Source organism: Hyla sarda, chromosome 4 (assembly GCF_029499605.1).
Source record: "Hyla sarda isolate aHylSar1 chromosome 4, aHylSar1.hap1, whole genome shotgun sequence".
Classification (NCBI taxonomy): Eukaryota; Metazoa; Chordata; class Amphibia; order Anura; family Hylidae; genus Hyla; species Hyla sarda.
Window position 1 is genome coordinate 267,272,185 of NC_079192.1, and position 19,302 is coordinate 267,291,486.

Here is a 19,302-nt window from a genome sequence, read left to right on the forward strand (position 1 = left end):
GTGCAGTAAAAGACAGCGGGGTGCTGTAGCAGAGATCCCGGTGGTCTCCATTGGATAGGGGATAAGATGTCTAGGGGCAGAGTACCCCTTTAAGCCTACCATGTAACTCATTCTGTGCCCCATTTTTGAGATTGTACCATCGTTCCTGACAGTCCTGTTTCTGTGGCGCCTCTATGGCAGCTGAGAGTTATTAGTGTGCAGTGACAAAGATAGGTTCTGTCTGAAGAATTGAGCTCAAAGGGTGAATGAAGTGTATGGAATATTTACTATTGTAAGTTCTGTCAGTTGCACCCCCTTAAAAACATTTACACTTTGTTATTCTAATTCAGTTGGTGAATGATACAGGAACGCTATGTTGTGTTATGTCGGAATTTCTGTGTAAGGCACCCTCCTCATGTCCTGTACTAGGCAAAACAAGGTAGAACCTCTCCAAAAGACCACCCCAGATCTAGATACATTTTTCTATTTTTTTTTTGCCCACAAAGCTCAACAGAACCTCTAAAGAACATAAAATAATAATAATAATAATAATAAAAAACAAATAGTCCATTCACAAACATAAAGGCTCGCAGTGACAGGTCCTGACCTTTATGAACCCCTTAGAATATCCAAGAAATAAGGAAAACTGCAACAAAAACTTGCATATGTGCAAAAAGAGCTAAAAAATTATTACACCAAATACAGAAATGTTTTAGCAGTAACATGCTGCACTGCATTCAACCATTACTGGTAAAAGGCAGTATGTTACTGGCAACATTTTGCATTTTTCAATTAAACAAAGCTGTTTTTGCAAATAGATTTTTGCATGTTTCCCCCCCCCCCCCCCCTGGATTTTCTCTTCCCTTATACCCTATTTATAATGGCCCTCTTCTTTCTGGGCAACACTCCTCAAAAAGACCACTGATCACAGTAATTTTGCGTAGTCATCCTAAAACAGTTTTACTGTGTATTTTTTGCCCAGAGTATACCTTTAATACACAAAAGCAGTGCTGTTCTGTTTTACACACAGATCATCATTATGGAGTTTACTATGTCTTTTCCTCTGCATTTATCAACATAAGCATATTAAAGGGGTAATCCAGATTAAAAAAAAAAAAAAGTGTCTGATCTCCAAAATGGTACCCGAATCTCCCTGTGCACGGTAGGGGGGTCAACATGTCCTTTCCATGCATTCTCTATGCACAGGAAGATTCTGGCACTGTTCTGGAGATTGTTGAGGGGGCAACGGCTGGGACTCCCCACATTCTCCTTAAACGACACCTAAATCTCCCTGCACACGGAATGGGGTCAACAACCCCCACTCTATGCAGTTTTTGAAAGCCGGAAAACTCCTTTAGTTCAGTTTGGTGAGTGTTCAAAAAAAACAAAATCCCATTTGCGTCAGAAAAGAATAAAGTAAATAGTTGAAGTTCTCTATTCTGCCAGGATACAAAATGAAAGCATAAGTAACTGCGCACAAATGTATTGAATTTGTTATTCCACATAGAATGAATTTTTTAAAATTAATTATTCTATTCATTGCTACTTAACCCTTTAGTTGACATATCAGGCAAGTGTAAAATATTTTTACTTCCCAAAATATTTTTTTTCCTTACTGAAAATTGTGGAATGATAATGACAGGATATTTTGGTTTAGCATCACCTACAAAAATAATTACGTTAGATCTTTTCTTAAAAGCTTTAATGCAAAGACAAAATATCGGAGTTTTCCAAAATCTCCAAGATTAACAACTTAATTAACGTCACAAATTGAATCAAGTGTCTTTGTCTGTAGGCCTCTGGACGACAGCAACTTCACCAGGAAGAGGTCTGTGTGTGCACATTGTTTGGCAGAAGTTTCAGGCTAGAGTTACTTCTTGTCCCGTTCTGAGGAAGGACAGGCACTGAGCTATTTGAAGAGGAAGAGTTTTCGTAATGTTTTCTAATAAAACAATCTTCGGCCGTGTCAAATTCTGGTGGTGACGAACTGTCTTTAAGTCCTAAAACCTCACAAACTGCTGAAGGTAAATCCTAGATGGAACACACAAAATGTCTATATCATATAAAGACCAAGAGATATTTCTATATATATTCAATAAGCTGTTAGTCCTGACACGGAAACTACAGAATGAAAAACCAAAATTCAGCCAGTTGGCCTCAAGGAGTTCATGTGTGGCTACTACATTGTTAGTTTTCAACAATCCACCCTGACCTACTCGGTACTCTTGAGTGTGTGTCAAAAACAAGAATAAATCCGAATAAATCATCTACAAAGAAGTAAATAGGCAGACACACCAATTATGCTTAATCATCTCTTTTTTGTTACTTTATAGCTTATTCATAATTGTTTATCTAAATTTAAACAAAACATACAAAATCACCCAAAGAGCATGTCTGTTCCACCAGCCATCTTCACGCCATCAGTGCCTCTCAGCCTCCGGATACAGAGAATTTACAGGAAGGGAGCAGAATAGGGTCACAATACACCATCAGCTGCAATGTTGGGGTGAATATACTGATTCAAGAGCACAGGTGATTTGCTCTGAAAGCAGTAAATGCAGCTATGGTGAAGCAGTAACCCGCATTTTATTGAAGCGGACATTACATTTATGATTTGACTATTAGGCTTTTTTTGGCAGACCTTGTCGGGAGGGATTTTTTTGCAGAAAAAATAAAAACTTAATGGATAGGTAAGTTGGAATCCTTGAGCAAAAAGGGTTAAATGAATGCTATAAATGTATTTTTGAAGATGTGCATTATAGTATTCCTCTAAACAGTGTCATGTAATTTAGTAAAATAGTCCGATACAGATTTGTATTAGTAACTAATAATCTTCCTTTTTAATTATCAGTGGTGGTTAATTACTTTCCAGCTTATGTCCGATAGAGCTGATTGTGGAAAGGTGGCTGGTGGGACAGATATGCACTTTGGGTAAATTAATATGTTATTTGCTGGAATTTTGTAAAGTTTTAATGATAAGCTATGAAGTAACAAAGGTACTATTAGGCAAAACTGGTGTGCTGCCTATTTACTTCTTTGTAGAGGATACATGGTTAATTCCATTGTTTTTGAAGATGACGCAAATAAGTAAGATACGTTTTCAACATTTAGGTCAGTTCTATACACCATGACGTATGTTTGAAGGCACTACAGGATTCCGACAGACCATTCATATTTTTTAACATAAATGTATTTTATGTTTTGGTTGTATATATTAAAAGGGAAACTGGCAGCAGCATTACCCGCTTGCTAACCCGGATAATAATGAGGGCGATGCATCATTCCGCCCGCCTGCACTGGCTCTGTGATACAGCCCCCTGGTAAATATTACAGCATGTTGCAGATACATGCCGTTTTGCTCATGCACTGCTCCCCACTAGTAGGGGGATTGTATCTCAGGGACAATGCATGTGGGCAGAAAGGTGCACAAGGCAGCTGGAAACGCTCCCAGTGCTCCAATAAGAAAATTTGTATATTATGATTTTTCTATATATCTCAGGAAAGGTAACCTGCGTTAGAATCACCTGCATTATTACCCAGTATAATCAGGTTAGTGATGCTGCTGCCTTGTCTTTTCTTACAGTAGGTATTAACATCCTTGTATGTTAAAGCATGCAATGTTTTGGTGCTCTTAGACATTTGCTATAAGTATATATGAGAACGGTCTGAATACACAAAGAAAACAATTACTTTGCCTTGTTTTACATAACTACCCAAGTATAACATAATAATATTAACCTTTACTGAACAACTAACAGAACTGCCTTGCGGCTCCGCAGAGTTAAGATTTCCTTGTTCCTGAAAAATGAGATTGTAATACTGTAAAAACTGCAAAGGTCATAGAGTACATTGTAATACCTTGCATTTCATCATCTGCAAGGAGATTGCTTCCGCTTTACATAGAACATCATTTACGTCAAGCTTCATGGAAAGTTCATTGATATGCTAAAAAAGAAATAAGAGTTAGTGGTGGTATTCAGAAAAAGCCTTCAATATAGCTTGTGATCAAGTATGTTAAATATCTGACCTAGGGTCAAAAGAATCATCAACAAAATTTTTTATGGTGCAAGGTAATGAACGGTAGCCAAATCTCAAGAACAGCAGGAAGAGGGTATTCTCAATTCAAGGGACAAGATAGGAGCAGAGTTTGACTGCAGAGGAGACAAGTCTTGCATATTGGTATAAGAAAGAGCAGTAGCCTGAGCAGGGCCCAAGGGACAAACTCCTGCTTTGCTCCCTGCTGGATGCCGACCCCATAAGCATTTAGACCTATTTAAAGGATTGCTGCAGCCATCCACATATACATGCAATACCACTCAGCACACCTGCCGACTGACTTGCTGCACATGCGGCCCTGTATCAACAATGTGGCTCCTGCTTCTTCTGTGCTATAAGAATATGGGTGTAGCTGGCCATGTGCCCGAGTCAACCTATGGGGCTGATTAGTAAAACAGTAGAGGTTTCATAATACCCATAGCCACACTGGATCATGTCTGCCATTGTGCATCTCCCTCCTCCTTCTGTAGTGAAAAAAAGCACACTATATCTTCCATGGTATCCTGGGATCATCTTCATGAAGCATAAACAAGGCAGCTCAGTGAATAATACTCTTCTTCTGTAGATCAATGAGGTCACCATTTTCCAGTGTTAATTTAGTGCTGCCTTCAGTCATCCACTCCACTCCACTTTTTAGGAGCCACAATTGAGATGTGTATTGCACTGATAAGATAAGGGACTTTAACACTTATACTTTACTGGATACACGCTAAAAAAATGTACACTGTTCAAAAAATAAAGGGAACACAAACAACACAACGTAACTCCAAGTCAATCACACTTCTGTGAAATCACACTGTCCTATCAGGAAGCAACACTGATTAACAATCAATTTCACATGCTGTTGTGCAAATGGAACAGACAACGGGTGGAAATTATAGGCAATTAGCAAGGAGTGGATGGCAACTCAGTGCAAGAAGGTTTGCTGTGTCTGTCAGCGTAGTGTCCAGAGTATGGAGGCGCTACCAGGAAACAGGCCAGTACATCAGGAGACGTGGAGGAGGCCGTAGGAGGGCAACAACCCAGCAGAAGGACCGCTATCTCTGCCTTTGTGCAAGGAGGAGTAGAAGGAGCACTGCCAGAGCCCTGCAAAATGACCTTCAGTAGGCCACAAATGTGTATGTGTCCACTCAAACTGTCAGAAACAGACTCTATAAGGGTGGTGTGAGGCAAGATGTTTGGCATTTGCCAGAGAACACCAAGATTGGCAAATGCTCTTCACAGATGAAAGCAGGTTCACACTGAGCATATGCGACATATGTGACAGAGTCTGGAGACGCCATGGAGAACGTTCTGCTGCCTGCAACATCCTCCAGCATGACTGGTCTGGCAGTGGGTCAGTAATGGTGTGGGGTGGCATTTCTTTGGGGGGCCCTCCATGTGCTTGCCAGAGGTAGCCTGACTGCCATTAGGTACTGAGATGAGATCCTCAGACCCCTTGTGAGACCATATGCTGGTGTGGTTGGCCCTGGGTTCCTCCTAATGAAAGACAATGCTAAAACTTAAGTGGTTGGATGGAGTGTGTCAGCAGTTCCTGCAAGAGGAAGGCATTGATGCTATGGACCTGCTCGTTTCCCAGACCTGAATTCGATTGAGCACATCTGGGAAATCATGTCTCGCTCCATCCACCAACGTCACATTGCACCACAGACTGTCCAGGAATTGGCAGATGCTTTAGTCCAGGTCTGGGAGGACATCTGCCACCTCACCAGGACATGCGCCACCTCATCAGGAGCATGCCCAGGCATCGTAGGGAGGTCATACAGGCACGTGGAGGCCACACACCTACACTACTGAGCCTCATTTTTACTTGTTTTAAGGACATTACATGAAAGTTGGATCAGCCTGTAGTGTGGTTTTCCACTTTGATTTTGAGTGTGACTCCATATCCAGACCTCCATGGGTTGATAAATTTGATTTTCATTGATCATTTTTGTGTGATTTTATTGTAAGCACATTCAACTATGTAAAGACGAAAGTATTTCATACGATTCATTCATTCATATCTAGGATATGTTATCTTAGTGTTCCCTTTATTTTTTTTTTTTTGCAGTGAATATAGTTCACCTTGTAACCATAGAAATTACAAACCATAAGGTGCTCATTTGTTAAGGTGCCTGTGCACACAATAAATCCATTAAGGTGCTCCGTTTGTCAAAGTGCATGTGCACGCAGTAAATGTAATGTTATTAAGTGCATACAGTTTGGTGCAAAGAAAAAACCCGTATTCCACGACTTGCTCCGTCTCAAGGATGGTATTGTACATAAGTATTTAGGATTCAACGCGTTTCTCACTGCCCCTTCATCAGGATTCGATTTGACAGTGATTTAATTTTCATTTTTTGTCTTTCGATAGTGCTTAGTGTAGCAGGATGTGCATGGCGGCTGTGACGTAGCATTAAGAGGCTTCCTGTGTCCCTGCTTACGCTACCTGTGTGCCATTTGGTTTCCCCAGTAACGGTGTTCTAACCCCCGTATCTGTTTCCCTGACATATTGCTCAGATGAACCTCGGAGCCATTTAAACTCACTGTTTTAACAACTCAGCTCCGAGCAGAAGGTGGGTAAATAAATCTAATATATCAAATTAGTTTTTTTAACCCCTTAAGGATCGGGGGGTTTTCCGTTATTGCATTTTCGTTTTTTGCTCCTTGCCTTTAAAAAATCATAACTCTTTCAATTTTGCACCTAAAAATCCATATGATGGCTTATTTTTTGCGCCACCAATTTTACTTTGTAATGACGTCAGTCATTTTGCCCAAAAATCTACGGTGAAATGGAAAAAAAATCATTGTGCGACAAAATTGAAAAAAAAATGCCGTTTTGTAACTTTTGGGGGCTTCCGTTTCTACGTAGTACATTTTTCGGTAAAAATGACACCTTATCTTTATTCTGTAGGTCCATATGATTAAAATGATACCCTACTTATATAGGTTTGATTTTGTCGTACTTCTGGAAAAAATCATAACTACATGCAGGAAAATTAATACGTTTAAAATTGTCATCTTCTGACCCCTATAACTTTTTTATTTTTCCGTGTATGGGGCGGTATGAGGGCTCATTTTTTGCGACGTGATCTGAAGTTTTTAACGGTACCATTTTTGCATTGATAGGACTTATTGATCGCTTTTTATTCATTTTTAAATGATATAAAAAGTGACCAAAAATGCACTATTTTGGACTTTGGAATTTTTTAGCGTGCACGCCATTGACCGAACGGTTTAATTAAAGGACATCTGCAGTGCTGGGCAAAAAAACTTTTTTTTACCTCATTTAATAGGTCTTTGAAAGACCTTTCCAACGATGTCTCCCCCATCAAAATTGGCCCAGTCTTTCTCCCGTTATCAGCACACGAATTACGGATGAGAAGTGAAAATAAAACTACATCTCCCATCATGCCTTGTGCTTACTTCCTGTAAGCTGCTGCCCTCCCCCTATCCCCCCCCCCCCCCCCCCCCGAGCAAATTATTATATTGTAACGCCCACATCTCCCTTCCCTATGCATACACCCTCCCCTTCTGCTCATCTCCCCCTCCCCATGCTGGCTCCTGTCCAGTGATGAAGCAGCTGCCTCCGTGCTCACTGTAGTGTGGGCACTGGAGAGTGGAGAGTGAAAGTAAAAATGGTAAAAAACACACAATTGTTTGTCTATAAAACTGTCCTGATAGGGGTCCCTCCATCTTTTTCACAACTACAACTTCAAGCATGCCCAGTTATTTTATATGCTGTTCGGGCATGCTGGGAATTCCAGTGGTGCCTCCAGCTGTTGCAAGACTACAAATCCCAGCATGCCCTGTCAGCTTTCTGCTGTATGTGCATGCTTGGAGTTGCAGAGGTGACTCCAGCTGTTGTAAGACTATACATCCAAGCATGCCGTGACAGCTTTCTGCTGTTTGAGTGTATAAAGGAGTTGTAGTTCACCAACACCTCTACTGTATCAGGAGACTCCTGGGAGTTGTAGTTCACCAACACCTCTATTGTATCTCTGTAGTCTCCTGTGAGTTGTAGTTCACCAACACCTCTATTGTACCTCTGTAGTCTCCTGGGAGTTGTAGTTTACCAACACCTATATTGTATCTCTGTAGTCTCCTGGGGGTTGTAGTTCACCAACACCTATATTGTATCTCTGTAGTCTCCTGGGGGTTGTAGTTCATCAACACCTCTATTGTATCTCTGTAGTCTCCTGGGAGTTGTAGTTCACCAACACCTCTATTGTATCTCTGTAGTCTCCTGGGGGTTGTAGTTCACCAACACCTATATTGTATCTCTGTAGTCTCCTGGGAGTTGTAGTTCACCAACACCTATATTGTATCTCTGTAGTCTCCTGGCTGGGAGTTGTAGTTCACCAACACCTCTATTGTATCTCTGTAGTCTCCTGGGGGTTGTAGTTCACCAACACCTGTATTGTATCTCTGTAGTCTCCTGGGAGTTGTAGTTCACCAACACCTGTATTGTATCTCTGTAATCTCCTGGGAGTTGTAGTTCATACACCAGTCTTTCCCAACCAGGGTGCCTCCAGATGTTGCAAAACTACTACTCCCAGCATTCCCTGGTTGGGAAACACTGGCATACACACACACATAACAGGGACTACAACTCCCAGCATGTGTCATTCAGTAGTCCCCCCCCCCCCCCCCCTCACACACAGAATCAGTCTGATATTTATTCCCCGTAGTCTATACACCACCAGCCCGTGCAGTGTAATATGTCTCCCTCACACACGTCCTCCCCTCCCTGCTCTGTGGTTTGCTCTGTGTTTCCCCCATGAAAACTTGAATCCTCCCCGTGATAAGTGAGGTCCTATATAGACAGAGCAGGGGAGGGGGGAGGAGCTGTGGACGTCCTCATTCTCACCCTGCTTCAATCTTACAGATAGGGGCGTTTCTGAGGATGAGCCTATGGCTGCCTCAGAAAGCACCCGCTCATGCATATGCATAAGCAGGGAGGAGCTGACAGAGGCTAGGGGGAGCACAAACACTGCTGGGAGGAAGAGATCTCCGTCCCCAAGATGGCGGCTGCAATGTAATGAATAGGGGACGGACGCAGGACTACTGGGCTATGCTGGCAACTCTAATATCTCAGAAACGGCTGCATATAGGTAAATAGGACTAATTGACTGAATTGTATAACTTTTGTTTGGGGAACATTTGGGCAGGGATTTTTGACCACTACAGTTGTCTTTTAATGATAGATTTTTATAATTCAGACATTTCCGCACGTTGTGATACCACATATGTTTATTTTTATTTAAACTGTTTTTTTTTTATGGGAAAAGGGGGGTGATTCAAACTTTTAATAGGGGAGGGGTTAAATGATATTCATTCAATTTTTTTTTCCACTTTTTTTTTTGCAGTGTTATAGGTCCCATAGGGACCTATAACACTGCACACACTGATCTTCATCATTGATCACTGGTTTCTCATAAGAAACCAGTGATCAACGATTCTGCCGCTTGACTGCTCATGCCTGGATCTCAGGCACTGAGCAGTCATTCGGCGATCGGACAGCGAGGAGGCAGGTAGGGGCCCTCCCGCTGTCCTGTAAGCTGTTCGGGATGCCGCGATTTCGCCGCGGCTATCCCGAACAGCCCACTGAGTTAACCGTCAGCTTTCACTTTCAGTTTTAGCCGCTGTGCGCTATTAGCGGCGGGTCCCGGCTTCACTATGACGCCGGGCCCGCCGTGATATGATGTGGGGTTACCGTGTAACCCCGCGTTATATCAGGGGAGCAGGACCAAGGACGTACCAGTACGTCCTTGGTCCTTAAGGGGTTAAGGTCCTCCTTCATGTTACCAATCTTGGCATCTTCAGGAGTATCAGGGTAGTTGTGCCCTAACCTCCACTTCTGTATTCTTAAAATATCTCAGTTGATTGTGATGGTCAATTTTTGAATCTTTCCCTACTTGGAAGATGACCCTCTAAATAATCCTGGTGTGCTGAGAGACAAGATATCACTTCTTCTTTGGTGCACCCTAATCAGTGAACTTACATACTGCCTTCTAAGGAGTGGCCTGACCCAGCGACTCAACGTGAAACGTTCATAAACCAAGAGCTGGCTTACTGTACTACTGCCAATCTCCCATGTCCACCAAAAGCCTAAGGACATGCGATCTGATCTATCAGACAGCCTGAGTGGCCTTAAAGGACAACTCCGAGATGTACAACTTCTCCTCTACCCTAAGGATAGGGGATAAGTGTTAGATCGCGGGGGTCCGACCGCTGTGGCCCCGAGCAATTTCCCAAATGGAGCTCCGGCTCCCTGCATGAAACGGGCATTTCTGACCACCGGCGGTCGATACGGCCCCTCCATGCAGTTCTATGAGAGTCGGAGCACTGTTTTTGGCAATCTCCGTCTCTAGATAGAACTGCATGGAGGGGGCATGTCGGCCGCTGCTTCATGCTGTGGTCGAAAACGCTAATTTTATGCAGGGAGCAGGGGCTCCATTTGAGAGATCGAGGGGGGCCACAGCGGTTGGATCCCCCACGATCTAACACTTATCTCCTATACTTAGGATAGTGGATAAGTTATACATCCCAGAGTTCTCCTTTAAGGCCACTCAGGATGTCTGATAGAACAGATTGCATTTCCTTCAGCTTTTGGTGGACATGGGAGATTGGAAGTAGTACAGTCAGCCAGCTCTTGGTTTATGAATGTCTTACGTTGAGTCGGGGATACTGTGCTTAGATTGGTTAATTAACAAGGTCCTCTCCAATATGAAAATACCCAGACACAAATATACATTAAAAGGTCCAAAGGAAGAGAACGTAATCAGAAAGTCAGAGATACAAATTGTAAGAAGGGAAAAATGGTTTTGTACATTGGTAGCACAAAAATTATTTGCAAGATCTCTAAAATAAACAGTCTAAGTAAGGCAAAACTGAACAATAAATACTGCAAAATACACCCTTTTCCAAATTATTATGCAAATTCTATTTAAGTGTCACAGAGATTAAATATTTCATTTTTCAGTTTAACTCATGGTTGGTATTGTGTCTCAGAGCTCTTTTGATCCCTGAAAACAATCTCGAAAACCTGTGATAATTAGATTGCTAGGTGAGCCCAATTTAAGGAAAAACTACTAAAGGTGGGTTTTCCACATTAATAGGCAGAGAACCAATTTCAAGCAACACGGTAAAGAAAAAGGAACTCTCTGCTGCCGAAAAGAGTGAAATAGTTCAATGCCTTGGACGAGGTGTGAAAACATTAGATATTTCACGAAAGCTTAAGCGTGATCATCACACTATTAAGAGATTTGTGGCTGATTCAGAGCACAGATGGGTTTATGCAGATAATGGCAAATTGAGGAAGATTTCTGCCAGATCCATGCATCAGATAAAGAGAACAGCTGCTAAAATACCATCACATAGCAGCAAACAGATATTTGAAGCTGCTGGTGCCTCTGGAGTCCCACTGACATCAAGGTGTAGAGTCCTCCAGAGTCTTGCAGCTGTGCATAAACCTTCGAATCGGCCACCACTAACCAATGCTCACAAGCAGAAATGGCTGCATTGGGCAGAAAAATACATGAAGACTAATTTTCAAACAGTCCTGTTCACTGATGAGTGCCGTGCAACCCTGGATGTTTCAGATGGATGGAGTAGTGGATGGTTGGTGGATGGTCACCCTGTTCAAAAAAGGCTGCAACATCAGCCAGGTGGAGTCATATTTTCGACCGGAATCATGGGAAGAGAGCTGGTCGGCCCCTTTAGGGTCCCCGAATGTGTAAAGATGACCTCTGCAAAGTATGTGGAGTTTCTGACTGACCACTTTCTTCCCTGGTACAGAAGGAAGAACTATGCTTTCCATAATAAAATCATCTTCATGCATGACAATGCACCATCTCATGCTGCAAAGAATACCTCTGCATCAATGGCTGCTATGGGGTTAAAAGGAGAGAAAGTCATAGGGTGGCCTCCATACTCCCCTGACCTCAATCCTATTGAGAACCTTTGGAACATCCTCAAGCAAAAGATCTATGAGGGTGGGAGGCAGTTTACATCCAAACAAATCTAGCAAACAAATTCAAGCAGAAACTGTCCAAAAACTCACAAGTTCAATGGATGCAAGAATTGTGAAGCTGCTATCAAATAAGGGGTCTTATGTTAAACTATAACGTGACCTGTTAAAAAGTTTAAAAAGTTAAAATGTTGTTAAAAGTTTGAATGAAATAGCTTTTGATTTCAGTAAATATGCTGCAAACACAACAAATGACAATTTTCAGTTCTTTACAACCTATAAAGTGTTTTGAAACTTACTGTGCGTAATAATTTGGAACAGCGCATTGTAAGTTTAAACAAAAAAAAATACTGTTATCATTCGAAGGTTTGTTCAATAAAATTTTAAATGTACTTTTGATAGTTGATAACATGAGAATAATGCTGACTGTTATTTAAATCAATTATTTAGGTAAATGAGAAAAATATCATTTGCATAATAATTTGGAACAGGATGTAGAGGCAGAATGTTAAGATGAATTGTGAGATATCTCCGGCAGATGACACAGCAAGATCTGTACTAGAGTGCTGTCAGAAGGCTTTGTACATTGGGAGGCAGTGTATGGGAATGCAGATGAGAACAGTGTGAAGTAAAGACATCACTAATATAACGGTATAACTGTTTAACCTAGGCATGATTCATAAATTGTAATATGATTACGGTACATGGCATTATTACAATACTGACATACCTTTAGAATCTCATTGAACCCGAAGCCTCCATCCATTATTTTCTTTTTCTCAGACTCTAGTATAGCACAGCAAATGAGCAGATGGAAATTTTGACATGGCAAGTCTGTCCACATTACCTATAAAATTGTTGAAAACAGTTTAAAACCTTTCATTCACTGATGAGAAACCTGTAGTAATTTCCATTCAAAATCTATGAATACAAATGAGCAAGTCAGAAAGAGAACAAATCGCTGGTCCTTTTCACCTTTCATCTGTTGCATTTTTCACAAAAAGGAAGAAGCTTGTGATTTGTTCCACATCACTAAACCATTTTCATTTTAGGGTTATATTTAAAAAAGAAAAAAAAAATAATAGAAGAAAATAAATTTGTTTTCTGAAGCACAACATACTGTGCAAATCCAAAGACCTTACCTCCCACACTCGAAGAATATCATGAAAACTGAATTCCCTTTTAAATCGTATCAAAAGCCATCGGAAACAGAAATACAGATAACCAGAGTCCTGAGATTCTATAAAAATAAAATGACATTTATCACTAATAGGATAACACACTGACAGATTACAAATAAATTAGCAGCTCCTATAGGTAATCCATGATTTTTAGATGGTGGGAGATTATAGTTCAGTTCAGCCCCATTCCACCCCACCCCTACCTTAACTGAGCACTGCAGTTTAGGTATTATTTTAAATGTACAACAACGTTCAGCTCACGAAAGAATGAACATTGACCTGCCATAGTATTTAAACCACACCCATGAAATAAACAACATTAAGCCCTATATCAGGGGTGGAAAATGTCTGCCTGCCAGTGGTTCGCAACCAGAGTCCTACCTGCAGGAGACAAACTACAGGGGGTACTACCTAGAGGGGACAGGCTACATACATGGGAGGGGGGGGCTACATATAGGTTGCAAGTAGCAACATCATCAATATGAGTTAGCATTGCACACCTCACCAGAGAAGCAGCTCCAGCCATCACATTAGGGGTGAGTTAATGAAATAACTAAATATATAGCGGCTAATTTTATAGTTAATGATTTTGTATATGATGTTAAAGAAATCCACATGGCCCTTGGCAGAAAAAAAGGTTCCCCACTCTTGCCTTGTAACAATGGGCATGGGATATATAGGGCAGCAAGTAACCAACCAGTTATTACATTTTATGTGTAAAAAGTGGGGGAAATAGGCCAGAGTAAAAAGGGCCTATTTTAAAACAGGCGCTGATCTAGTTGATTAGCACATGCAATGAGCAGTAATACCACCCTTGGGACCTTACTTACTTTAATAAGGGCCAAATAACAATAGCTAAACAACTGTCTTGGGGAACATCCAAAATTGGAAGTCGTGCAGGGTGCTACTGATATGAAAAGGTTAAAAGGGGTACTCTGGTGAAAATAAAAATAAAAATGTATCAACTGGTGCCAAAACGTTAAACAGATTTGTAAATTATTTTGATTTAAAAACCTTTATCCTTCCAGTACTTATCAGCTGCTATATGCTCCAGAGGAAGTGCTTTTCTTTCTGGAGTTCTTTTCTGTCTGACCACAGTGCTTTATTCTATTGCTTCATGGCACAATTCTAACGCTCACATTTCTATTGCAGATCTTTTTAGTGATGGACAGCAGGGGCAATTTCACTGGACTATGACCAAGAAGCCCCATGCACAACAAGCTACAATTCACTTTATGTATTAATACCTCTAACAACACCAGCATTACCTTATTGTGTTGTAATAGCTCTTCTGTTGGTTTAGACCAGATAAGTAGGCCTATGACGCTGCTGATAATTCACCAGCTGTCCCTACTCGGACCACTTTTTGTAAGTACTTACCACTGCTTATCAGGAACATCCCACGCAGTTTTTGAGATGCTCTGATCCTACTGTCTAGCCATCACAACTTGGACTTTGTCAAAGTTGCCCATTTTCAAAAGAGTGTAGATGTAGTGTCTACTCTTTATATTACCCAATTCATTTTGATCCACACATGGTTTTGTCTTTAAAACTGCAGAGCAAAACTGCAATACAACTGCACTGTGTAAGAGCACCCTTATGAATAAAAATAAATTCTTAAAATAAGGCAAATGCGATAGAGAGATCCTTTATTTCTCTATACCCCAGATACAACCACCTAATCTACATGACTTGCATTTAAATGTAACCTGAAAAAGGTCATTTTGATGCATACATACCAAGGTAACTACAAAAGCTGCTGTCCAAAAGCCGCAGCAAGGTACTCAACTGGACTAACTGTGTTTTCATTCCCAGCATTTGTTCTTCAAAGTTCTGATGCTGGGCAAGACAAAAGTTAAATAAAAAAAAAAAGTTATATCTAACCAAGCCAACATATACAGATGTTTACGGGCTAGTAGCTGTTTCAGCTATCTGTATATTACTTCTACAAACAATATAACCAGTTGGCAGGTAAACATATCAAAAATATTAGAAAAAGTGTGTGCAATGCACTACAAAGAATCCCGCACTCACTGCTCAGCAAACGACTTCAGACTCCAACAATGGACGGACCTACAGGAACAGCTTGGGGCGCTCAGAGAGCCCCAAGCTTTTCCTGCTGCCGTGTCCGGTCCGTCCATTGTTAGAATCTGAAGTCATCTGCTGAGCGGTGAGTGCGGGATTCTTTGTAATACATTGCACTCACTTTTTCTAATACATTTATGGTGTACATTATTTCCTAGCACCTCCAGACTATGACCCCACAGCCCGAACACTGACTTGTATCCAATAAGGGCAGACCATAAAGGTATACAGCAGTGCCGCCTTATTTCTACATGTATAATGTCAAAGGTATTTCCATGCTGCAAATACATATGATAGAATATTGGGAATTATCACGTGACATTGTGATATTCCTTGCATTCTTATGCAATGTGTGGGACACATATACCATATAAATGTAAACTGACACAAGTAAGAAAGCTGGTTACTGGTGATCCACAGCTATTTGGAGACCAGAGAGTCACTTTTCCCACTGGAATCAACCCACACCTATCTAACATCTATGGCGTATCCACCAGATGTGCATTACGGGACTACTCATTAAATAAATTGTTTTGTTGTTATGAAAATTGCAATGTCACTAAAGAGGTTTGGAGAGCGAGTCCTGTAATGACAGATTGCTTATAGAAATACAAAAGTCTATCAACAGCTATACATTTACCATCTGATCCATGTATGATACAAAGCACCAAAATGCATCAACTTCATTCTCCATCACATATAAAACCGGTGAAAGCAAATCACTCATTCCTTGGACATATCCTGAAGAAAAGGCAGAACAAATGAAGTTAAAAACAACATATGGCAAACAATATAAAGACGGTTAAATATTTATTCAGTGGGAAAAAGGAGGGGGAATAAAGGCATCTGTCAGTCATCTCTACCATTGCGTATTCCCAGGGGAAACAGGGATAGATATGTAAAAATATAATATTTAGAATTGTTTACATGCACATAGAACTCTCGAATATCTGGTGGGGGATCAGATGACAAATGTGTAAACCCACCTTAAAACTATTTGTTATGCATGTCAATATTTTCCATCAAAATGTTGAGAATTTAAGGGATACTCTGGGGCTGTAACATTGATTGTCAGTCATCAGATATCAAACAATTGTAAACCCTTTAGGGTAGGGTCATATGTGCCATATTTTGCTTCGTATTTGCTGCTGCATATTTTCCTACCCTCTAAAGTAAATGGGTAGCAAAATATGCAGCAGCAAATACAGAACATGTGACCCTACCATAAAGTTACAATTGTAAAGTTTCATCAGTAATGAGAAGCTATCCAGGGGTGCAGTAGGCCTAAATGATTTAAATGGCCACTACCTGAGAGTCTCCCTATTATTCCCTCACTCTACCCCTAATCCTAGGCGGAGTTTACGCCCTGATAAGGGCAGCCCCGCACCGGAACCTAGTCTCCTCTGACCCTGTATGATAAGGGAAAATTAGGGAAAGTGACTATCTCACTGGGGTGCCCTAAATAGCTATTTGGACAGGGAGAGGATACCCTGAGCTATACATATAGGTCACCAGTGTGGGACAGATATAGCAGTATAGGGATAATCCCTCCCACAAGGAAGGAATGCCACCAGCAGCTCCACTAACTCTGCTCTCCATTTGGCCATCAAGGATTGGCTCCTATCATCATCTAGCCCCCTGACCATCCCCTGATGAACAGGGGGCGTGAAACATGTTGGGACATCACTGACCAGTCAGCCATTCTTATTGATAAGTATAGGCCTTTTTCTTGTATCTGGTTGCTATCAAGACATTTGGCTATAGCTATCTGAAATTCATTATATAGCTGATAACCCAAGCATGGATCTAATTTGTATTTTATGCTGGTTCTGATGCATGCATTTGTGGAGTATACCACTTGGTGCACTTGACTGCTCTATGTTGGCACAATATCTATTCAGTATTTGTTGCCTGATAGTCACTGAAATATTATTTACACATATGGACATGGCACTTTATCTCTATGCATCTGGACACAGTACACTATCTATTGTACATCTATTGGTTTGACTGATATTGAAACATTATGTGTATGGTTATGACATACTATTTATTGTGTATCTGCCTGTCTGACAGCTGCTGTAATACTATTGCATGCATCTATTGAACAATATATCTGTTGGATATAACAAAAACATTTGAGGTTATCTATGTGCATGAATTAATTTATCCTGCTCTGGTAAATTACGCCCTAGTGGGGTAGAACTGCAGGACATTACATAGAGCTATCAGTATTTATGTAATCCTCTCTTAGCAATTAATTCTATTTCAGCTTAACCAACTAATTATTGTATTTATCTTTTGTCACTGATCCCATAGGCCATACTTAATGTATAGAACCTAGTTTCTCCAACTGACCAATCATAGTACTGTCAAGTTGATCAAAATGATTCTGACTGCCGATCAATATATATATATATTAATACTGATATATTTATATGTCATTTCTAATGCTGAAGGAAAAAAATATCTGTTGAACTATGCACAACTTTCCTGAGCTTGCAATCTACTCGTGACCAAATAACCTTGGAACAACGCTAGAAGACCCAAGATGAAACGTCGAGTCAAAACATTTGAGGAAGATGCAGACTGTATAAGAAGGGCAAAGAGCGAGAGGGCTGCATGAATGAACTTTGGCCAAGAAAGCTAATGCTAATATATACGGACACAATAGTCGAACAACCAATCAAATAACTAACCTCCTTCTTTGCACAATGTAAAAATCAACTGTTTTTCCTGAATTAAAGGAGAACTCCCTAGAAGAGAACTCAACCTGGCCTGGTGTAAATTTTCTTACGTCGACAATCGCCAAAAATGGTAGAGCGGTAGTCATACACAGATTAAGGCCGAACATTAACAAATCCTTAGCAGTATCATCTGGGAAAGCATTCCTTCCTTGTGGGACGGATTATCCCTATACTGCTTTCTGTGCCCCACACTGGTGACCTATATGTATAGCTCAGGGTATCCTCTCCCTATCCAAATAGCTATTTAGGGCACCCCAGTGAGATAGAGTCACTTTCCCTAATCTTAGGGAATACAGGGTCAGAGGAGACTAGGTTCCGGTGCGGGGCTGCCCTTATCAGGGCGTAAACTCCGCCTAGGATTAGGGGTAGAGTGAGGGAATAATAGGGAGACTGTCAAGTAGTGGCCATTTACATAACTTAGGCCTACTGCACCCCTGGATAGGTCCTTCCCAGCCTCCCCCCACCTACACCCAACCTTTAGAGAGGAGGTGAATTATCATTCACACCTTTATATCTATTATGACTGGCAGAGTGATGTGATTGGTATGTGGTATATTTTTTTTTTACACAATTATCACAACCAGGACCAGAATCTGGGTCCTGTAGTCTTGTGGTTTACTATTACTTTTTTTTGTGGATGGTTTTTTGATGACCCTATAGGTTTCCTCTTTTAAATGGCTCAATAAAGGTTAAGTCAGTGTTTTTTCGGTGATTTCTCTATTTGCTTGCTAAGTATATTTCTGGATGGTGAAATTGTTTTATCAGTAATGACAATTAAAAATGGAAGTCTTATGGCATTAACAACTTTCTTTCTGGTTGTCACTTATACCAGTTACAAGTACAGCCATCTCTAGCCCCTTAAGAACATAGCATTTTTCCACTTTCGTTTTTTTCTCCGTAACTTTTAAAAATCACAACCCTTTCAATTTTGCACCTAAAAATCTATATGATGGCTTATTTTTTGCGCCACCAATTCTACTTTGTAATGAAATCAGTCATTTTACTCAGAAATCTACAGCAAAACGGGAAAAAAAATCATTGTGCGAAAAAATGGAAGAAAAAACGCCATTTTGTAAATTTTGGGGGCTTCTGTTTCTACGCAGTACATATTTCGGTAAAAATGACACCTTCTGTTTATTCTGTAGATCCATACGATTAAAAAAGATACCCTAATTATATAGGTTTGATTTTGTCGTACTTCGTAAAAAAAAAATAACTACATGCAGGAAAATGTATACGTTTAAAATGTATACGTTTAAACTTTTTTTATTGTTCCATGTACGGGAGGTATGAGGGCTAA

At 40.6% G+C, this 19,302-nt stretch overlaps 1 protein-coding gene across 1 annotated transcript in view; it reads right to left on the reverse strand.

Moving 5' to 3' along the window:
• Window positions 1–819: 819 nt before the first annotated feature.
• The window catches only part of TBC1D15 (TBC1 domain family member 15), a 114,558-nt gene continuing 96,075 nt past the window's right edge, over window positions 820–19,302 (reverse strand). Inside the window, exons 12-17 of the mRNA XM_056574113.1 lie at window positions 15,896–15,996; window positions 14,910–15,009; window positions 13,132–13,229; window positions 12,720–12,836; window positions 3,838–3,924; window positions 820–2,010 (exon numbers count right to left, since the gene is read on the reverse strand). Of these exons, the coding sequence (XP_056430088.1) occupies window positions 1,795–2,010; window positions 3,838–3,924; window positions 12,720–12,836; window positions 13,132–13,229; window positions 14,910–15,009; window positions 15,896–15,996 (719 nt within the window). The 3' untranslated portion in view covers window positions 820–1,794. The remainder of the gene's footprint in view (window positions 2,011–3,837; window positions 3,925–12,719; window positions 12,837–13,131; window positions 13,230–14,909; window positions 15,010–15,895; window positions 15,997–19,302) is intronic.